The sequence below is a fragment of the Melanaphis sacchari genome, unplaced genomic scaffold (genome assembly GCF_002803265.2).
Source record: "Melanaphis sacchari strain LSU unplaced genomic scaffold, SCAv2.0 Contig48_pilon_pilon, whole genome shotgun sequence".
NCBI lineage: Eukaryota > Metazoa > Arthropoda > Insecta > Hemiptera > Aphididae > Melanaphis > Melanaphis sacchari.
In genome coordinates, this window is record NW_020271327.1 from 3,114,096 (window position 1) to 3,122,771 (window position 8,676).

Genomic DNA, 8,676 nt, shown 5'->3' on the forward strand with positions numbered 1-8,676 from the left:
ACAGTATAATATCTAATAATAATAATAATAATAATAAAAAAAACAATTTGAGAGTATCTCATTGTTTTTTTTTCCATAAAATAATAATATAATTAATGTTATTAATAATAATAAAGCAATATACACCTACATAATAATATTGATATTTACTTGGTGATTAAAAATATGTAGAGTACAAAAATCGGCATAGGTATAAGTTAGTACAGTAAATTAAACAGTCTGAGCTATAATAAAAAATATAAATATAATATAGTTGTTATATGGTATATATATATATAATGATGTTATGGTTATTTTTTTCATTTTTATTTCGAAGATTATATCATTATAGTTCGTGTACGATATGGTATAATAATAATATGCAAGTGTGCTTAAGATAATTTTGTGCTTAGTGTAATGATATAGTATATAATAATAATAGTAATAATATAGGTAAAGATATTATATCGAGTATTTTTTTTTAATTTTCACGTAGAGTACCTATAGGTATACCGCGGAGTATAAAATTTATGTATAAAGTATAATTGTAACTGGGAAAACAAATATAGTAGGTACTTAATAGTAATGATGAAAAATTAAAATAATCAGTTCCAAGCATGATGTTTAAAATACCCACGAGCGTGTCGTCGTCCAGACGGCCAAAACATCGGGAATCAAGATATTAATAAATGAAAAAAAAAAAAAATAGAAAAAAATATTCAAATCAAAATAATAAAATGTGTAGAGCAAAATAAAATAAAAAAACGAGTTGGTGAGGTCCGACGAGCTTCCGATTCGATCCCCGGTGGAAATCGCATCGGAAGCGCGAGGCGCCCCCTCCTCCCCTCTCCCCGGACGCCACTCGCACTGTCCGCGGTCGTTGCCGTCAAAAGCGCGACGAGTCACTGCAACCCGTCGGCGGCCGAGTCGTGAGACGCTATGACCGAAGTCGGATACCAGTGCAGGTGCACTTGCGGCGGAAGCGGAACGGACTGATGTTGCCCGTTGACGGTTTCCTCGTACGTGGGCGGATGCGGCTGCATCGTGCAAGAGCTTCCTCCAACTCCGTTGTACATGTTGGCCGAGTACGACGAAAAGTGGTGCAGTGTGCCCGACGGTCCAGGGCGCTGATGTTCGGCGAGCTGATGGCGCTGGTGATGGTGCTGGGCGACGACGCCCGGCGGCGACGGCGTCGAGTACGTGCTCGACGGGCTGTACTTCATCGGCATGTTGACCGTCGGCGGCGAGCAGCCGTTGTCCAATGCGTAATGACCGGCGCCGTAACCGCAACCGGCCACGGTTACCGGCACCGCTGGCGGCGGCGGCGGCGGACCGCTGATCGCAGCCAAGGACACCGGCGTCATGGCCGTCACTCCGCCGCTGGTCGATTCCACTTGGCCTGCGGGGACGAGAGAATATTACATTATGATAACAATAATATTGTCGCGATTAAATTACAGCACATTTTTGGTATAAAGTGCAGAGGTCGGGATGCGATGAGTTGTGCTCGGTGAAGTTTGGAGTGTTGGTGAACACGAAAACAACCCGATGAGTCAAGTGTGTTGCACGACACAGCAGGGGTTGAAATTCGTCAAAAGTAATGAATCCTGGATGCTGGGGTGGCGATACCGCAGCACCCGTGAGACGAGATTGGATTCCGAGTGTTTAGCATAATGAAATAAGTACATAATATTGCACGGGGAAAAAACATATAGAACAATTGACGATGAACAACAGGGACGGTGATACTGATCATTTAAATCTGAGGTCACCAAATAGCGACCCGCGGGCCACTTACCCATGGGCGGCGAACAAATTTAACCAGCCCGCGGACAAAGAAAATTTTTTTTTTCAAAATATTTGTGATATCGCTAAACGATTTTCTATTTTTATTGTACTTATATTTACCATTAATTTTATTTTCAAATTAATCAAATAATTGTAATATCAATTAAGTTCTTAATGTTAATAAGCAATAGCGAATAAAAAAAAATCATGTTCTCATCACATCCAATTTTAAAATAATACTTATTATATATTAAAAATATGTACTTAGAATTTTGATGGCCCGCGAAATTTTTCAATCTTAATGTAGTCTTTTAAAAATATTAATTGGTGACCGCTGATTTAAACCATTAAACTATCTACTAAAATGCCTCAATGCCCGTACATTATAACTATTTATTAAATTAATATTATTAATTATTTTATTAATCATTATCTAATCGTTTTTTATCTGTCGTCTATTAACATAACAGATAATGTCAAAAACAACAGTGACAATAATGTATCAAATCATAGGCGTGTTTACGCGGGTTTGGGCAATGTGGAAATGGTCAGATCTATAGATTCAAATGAAATCAAACTAATTTTTTTTTTTTTTATTAAGTGAGGGAAACAAAACATGTAGGGAAATAATTCTAAATTTGCTTGTGCTATCAATACACATTTTATTCTCGAAAATGGTCATTTAACATGTCCCAGGTTGGTCATTTGAAAATCAGGCAGATTATAATAAAAATTTTTATCAAAACTAATCTGAAAGCTATTCTTTTAAGCAATGGGCACACCACATTGGTTCAGATATATTTTAAGGAAAATTAAATTCCCCTTTAACATAAAAGGGTTTTTTACACAACCTTATGCATATTTTCATTTGGCAGTGATTAACCTCGGAACGAAATTAGTTATTCTCGGAGAAATCGAAAGGAAAACAAATATATCGCGAACGGATATAATATTATATTATCCGCCTACCATGGTTATAAACTTATACGGGAAGACGGCACGTGTACGACGATAATAATGATAATATCATATTACACTACTATGTACACTGTTGTTATAATTAGAAGTACACAGTTACGATAGCCGTCACGCGGACAAATCTTCTTAGAATTCGATCGCAAATTTAGCTCGCGACCACTTATTTGTATACCGGTAGAAATGTACAATGAACACGCCAATAACCCGACCACCTATTATTTTAATTCATTAATTTCAGAAAATTCGTGATTATCGAAACATTTGTTACGACATAACGATTTGAAAATATGACACTCGGACAACCGTGCGATTTTCGGCCACGTGGGCGGGGAGGGTATGCGTTTCAGTATTCGCTTCTCCAACAGAGTATTAAAATAATTTTAATAAAAAATTTTATTTAACGTTGTTTTTTCGGAGCGATTCGTAGATCGAACTATTCAGTAGATATAAAATACATTGATTAACATAATAAGACTTAAAAAATACCACTTGTAAGAATCGTTTATGCTCTAAATTCGCCAATGTCACCAGGTTTGTTTAGCCCATCCGAAATCTCCCCTCCCCCCTGCTCTTTGACAATAATAAAATACTAACCGGAATCCCTTTTAGACTTCTTCTCTTTCATGCGCCTGTTTTGAAACCAAATCTTGATCTGCCTCTCCGTAAGCCGAAGCGTCCGAGCCAGATCGATACGCCTGGCTCTGTTCAAGTATTGATTGGCCGTGAACGACTCCTCCAAATGCATCAGTTGTTCGCTCGAGTAAGCTGTCCGCTGGCGCTTTTGTTTTTCCCGCTTACGTTGCACGCTGACCGCGGCGGTCTGCATCTCGTCGCTACCGAGCAACACGGGTCCGTGTTGCTGTTGCATATGTTGCTGTGGGTGCAAGAGTGGCAACAGCGGAGCGGAGTTACGAATGTCTGCCGAAATAGACGAATATTATAATTTATAATACACAATTATTTACAATACTCCAAGTCCAAGTATTATATTACAAATTATTAATATTGAAAGTCGATCTAAATTAAACCTAACCAGCGGTTTCCAAAATCGTTTGATTCACGAATCCCCAAAAATAAAAAAAATGTAATCGCGCACCCATTCAATAGATGAAACAAAATTTTTCATTAGTGTATAATGCTAGGCATATTAGTGAAATGTATACGTCAACATTTACCTTGTGCCTCTCCCGTTTAGGCTCCGAGAAGAGGCGCGCTCCACAGTTTGGGAACCGCTGTACAAAAGCTAATGTGATTTTATCATAATATATTATAATATTAGATAAACGTTAACGTATTACATATTTTAATATTTTATGGTGTAATAGTACTCGGATGTCGAATTTATTGCCTTACACGAATATAATATATATAATATTTCAGTAATTGTCAATATTTATTTTCAATGGAAATAATCTTAAATGTAAATTTTTTTTATTAGAATTAGTCACGAGAAAATGGCGTGTGGTGTGAACGTAACTTAAAAATTAAAAGATCAGTCTCTAAAAGCCATAGAACGCACACCGTAAATTTCATAATGCATCATTATTACTCACTTATTATGTAATAACTGTCGACAGACGATGGAAACAAATATCGGATTTAGTATTGTAATATTGTTCATGCTTTTATCAAATTTTTTTTCAAATTCGGAGTGACCCGCACAGAAGCAACAATTAGTGCAAGAGCATGGGTGCTCATTGATTTAATTTTAGGGGTAAATATGTCAAAATCTTAAAATCTCAACTGAATAAACGTTTAATTTGCGATTAATCTTGCGTGTATCTACCAAGTCGTCAATACAACTATATAATATATATATATATATGTGTGCTTTATTTCAAATCCCCGTAGTGATAAAGAAAAACATTATTTGTATGCTTTTTAGGTTATTAGATAGTATCTATAATTGTAATATTTATTATAAGATCATATTATTTTTGCAGGAGAGGGCAAATGCCCCATCTCCCCCCCCCTATGGGCGTCCATATGCAAGAGCGCCATCAAGTACAGAGTTACATTCGTTTTTTGCACTTTATTACGATAAAAATGCAAAAATAAAATAGCATCGCCGAGTGCAAAAGTATTATGAACGGAAAGGAAACGATAACTGCGAGCGGCCTTGTGTACGTAGGTACGTACGACGAATTTGAGCCGCCTAGCTTGTTGACGACGATATTGTACAATAATAATAATTAACAGGTGCACCGCTCGTTATTATTTTCAATACATAAATAATATACGAATCGATTCAATGCCGTCTGCAGGTAGATTATTTATAAACATTATATTTCGGTCCCGAATTTAGCATTCGATTTACGCGTAAGCAAATGCTGGTCATTGACCGTGAACCGCATGCAGGTACACGTGTGTGAGCTAAAAAAAAAGTTAATCAAATTTATAATATTATTATAATAATATCGTCTGAAAGTGTACAATACGAAATTATGGGAATACTACGATTTCTCGTAAACTGCTACACGGGTAGAAACGGAAACTGATTTAAAATAAAACCGCCGCGGTATACGTGAGGTGGGGGGGAGGGCTCTCGGCGGAACGAAAATATTGTATTTTCGGCGAAATCGGCTGACGGCGCGCGCTTGGCCGTTGTTAAATGTTTTTAAAACGACGACGACAACGGCCATGAGAAATTATTGTTGGCCGGCAACGGACCCATCGGGCCTTTGAACGGCACGCGCGTGTTTCGCGCGAGTTACACACACCGAAATGGAAAAATGCATAAGTCCAAAAATTCCCGAAAAGGTCGCGCGCCCGCGATAAAAGCACATAACACGCATCACGCCGTCGTAACGATGGCACGTGGAAACAACAACGACAACAACAAGAACAATCGGACACTTACCGTCGTACGGCGGCAGCGGTGCGAACGTTTGCGTGTAGCCGTTGTACGGATCGTACGCGGCCGCGTTGCCGCAGTAATTGTATCCCGCGATCATCATGGTGTCGTATCCGTTTACGGCCGACGATGGCAATTGGGTCGCGTGCATGTTGTCCACGCCGTCGAGGCGGTCGTCGCGGTCGCGTTGGTGGCGGTGGACGTCGACGGCGCCGAGCTGGACGTGGTGGTGATGGTGGTGGTGCTGCTGCTGCTGCTGCTGCTGGCGACGGTGCTGATGGCCGTAGTCAGTGACCGGCGGAAAGCTTGACGGCGTACTGCGGCTGCTGCTGCCGCTGTCGCTGTTGTTGCTCGACGAAACGATCACCGTGATCGACGATGGGGCGGCGGCGGCGGCGGGCTCCAAGTCTGGATAAGCACAATACACGAAATCCCGTTTAAATTTAGCGCAATACTTATCTTGAAAATTCACGTGCTCGCGTTATAATATTATTATTATTATTATTATTATCATCATCATTAATCGTTTATCATAATAATAATTATTATTATTATTATATTGTTATTATTGCCTATAGAAATGATCGCACACGCGATGTAGTATGACGACGACTAAAATGATTATTATATTATTATTAATATTATCATTACACTATTTATTAATATTTTAATCGCGATTCCGATGGCGCATACCCAGAGAAGGGGGACGAACGATGTTTTTGATACGCGGGTAATAGGAGTAATAGGAGGTGATACCCAAACGACGAGTCTACGCGTACGGGGTATCTACCTTGACCTACCCCACGCTTCTTAAAAAGAGACACGTATTTAAAGGGGACTAGGGGTGGCACTTTATTAAAACGTCGTTTCTTTTGCACTTCTAATAATAATAATAATATTAATGTAATTAATTATTCGTTTAATATTTCATACATTTTTAGTTCTATTTGTAATACCTTTAATTAGGTACTAGCAAAAGAAATTAAAATAAAAAATTTAGTATTTAAAGGATTTTAATTATACTTAAAAATTAAAAAAAAAATGTAATGGCATATTTTAGCGCTTAAATTGCATGCACATTTCAATAGTTTTTAATGTACAGAACTTCCGGCCTCTAAACTAAACATTATCCAAACTTATTTTCAAATCGTTAGACATTGGCTTTTACAACTCTCGAAGTTATAATACGTAGGTATTTATTGATAGCAATAATTTATTGAAATTTCATTGGTAAGTAATATTGTACAATTTCTTTGTGGAATTTTTTTTGCCAGTTTAATTTTAAATTGCGCATCAAATCAATTATTGTTAACTGACATTTGAAAAGAAGATAGAGAATAAAAAAAAATAGCTTTCAAGTCGTATGTAATTATATTTGTAATTATATTTATATTTACCCCACGAGTACGATGTGTTCGCAGACTGTTTTTATTCACGCGTCAGTGTCGGAAAAATAGTGACACAATATTGGGGTTATTGAGTAAAAATAATATAAACAGATATTTTCACTATTGCCCCTGGGTAACTATTTTTTTATTCATGAGTCTTTATTTTTTAGAATAATTATTTTTATTACCTACAAAACAAACATATGTCCGAGAAAAAAATAGTAAATACTATATAGTTTCTACTATACATAAACCGTTCTAGGTATAATCGCGAAATTAAGTTATTAATATAATAAATACTTATTGAATAATAATCAACAACGGCATTGGCAAAAAAGGTAAAAATATGTCAATGCAGTATGCAATAATTTAAAATATAATTAATACAAAATCTCTGCCTTTAATAATGTAAATGCCCTAAAGTAGTTTTTTATTTCATCTGATACTAGATACTCCCTTATTATAGTATATTATAGTAAAACAACAATTTATTGTTTGATTATTAATTATGCCGACTACAAGATCATTTATATGTCACCCCGTTACCCGCGTAGATACTTAACTTTTCGCAAAAAAATTAAATCCAAAATTGTTTATAATTCAATACGATATTTTATATTAAATGAACAATAAATTGCGATATGCTTACCGTCGTGTTGATCGCGGTCCAAGTCCAACAATGTACCAAAATTCATGTCCATGACGAAAAGTGTATTGCTGGTGTAGTCGTAATCGTTAAAGTAAAAATAATCGAAGTAGGTGTAGAGGTTCAGCTGGGGTGACGGTGTATTGGCATCGGCGGCGTGTCCTGTAGACTGACGAGTGACGATGTCGCGGTGTCTAGTGCCACGCGCTACTCGAGGATCGCATTGACGCTGCACTGGACGGTGTCGTTTGGGGGGGAGGACTACCGCCGTTGACCGTTTCTATTGGTCGTGCACTTATTGTAAATATTGGTAGTACTATACATCCGTCTTGTTTCATACGTATACCTAAATGTTTTGTGTGCATATTATTGGCATGATATATTCATAACTTGATCAAATCTTGTGGTGGTTGTAGTGGGGCTTTATCGATACCAAAAGACTATCATTATATAAAATCATGTTAGTGGCTCTTTATACCACTTTTGATTATAATAATTACTTTCTATATGTTAGATACTCTCTGTTGTAGATACACTGTACGATATTTGATGATTTAGTTGTCGACATCAAAATTTTTTGATCAGTAAATTTAATATTCTAATTTTTAACGTATAATTTTAAGACTAGAAGTAATCGTCAAATCAATATCGATTAATTAAGTTTTATATAGGCATTTATCTTAACATTTGATCATAAGCCTTAATACCTCCACAATAAATATGAAACGAAAATCAATTTAAATTTATTACACGTTTTATCGAATCTAAAATATAATAAATGAATACCTATGTATTATGTTAGAAATTTCGATTGCAGTGTAGGCCGAGTTAACCGTTTAACCGTTTCTTCTTCTAAAACTGACTCGATTTTAACCTTATAAATAGATAAAAAATTGAAACGAAAAAAACCAAGTAATCGATTCAGGCATTCAGCCATCTTAGTCGCGAAAAAAAATTAATATGTACGTAGATAGAGGCGGTAATATTTATATAATATACTAGTGGTCGGTAATGTTGGAGGAAATTTTTAAGAGCAATCGCTT

General features: G+C 36.6%; 1 protein-coding gene across 1 annotated transcript; it reads right to left on the bottom strand.

The window, feature by feature from the left end:
- Positions 1-514: 514 nt before the first annotated feature.
- On the bottom strand, positions 515-7,790 carry LOC112598478 (homeobox protein DLX-5-like). The gene is made up of 4 exons (XM_025344951.1): positions 7,637-7,790; positions 5,606-6,007; positions 3,340-3,663; positions 515-1,378 (listed from the first exon to the last, which is right to left on the bottom strand). The coding sequence occupies exons 1-4, from the start codon at positions 7,686-7,688 to the stop codon at positions 882-884; spliced, it is 1,275 nt and encodes a 424-aa protein (XP_025200736.1). The 5' UTR covers positions 7,689-7,790; the 3' UTR covers positions 515-881.
- Positions 7,791-8,676: the final 886 nt, after the last annotated feature.

Excerpts from the sequence above, each read along its gene's own strand:
- LOC112598478 (XM_025344951.1), bottom strand. The coding sequence starts at position 7,688 with ATGGACATGAATTTTGGTACATTGTTGGACTTGGACCGCGATCAACAC. Across the intron at positions 6,008-7,636 it reads GGACCGCGATCAACACGACG|ACTTGGAGCCCGCCGCCGCC; the intron begins GTAAGCATATCG and ends GTGCTTATCCAG. Across the intron at positions 3,664-5,605 it reads ACCGCTGCCGCCGTACGACG|ACATTCGTAACTCCGCTCCG; the intron begins GTAAGTGTCCGA and ends CTATTTCGGCAG.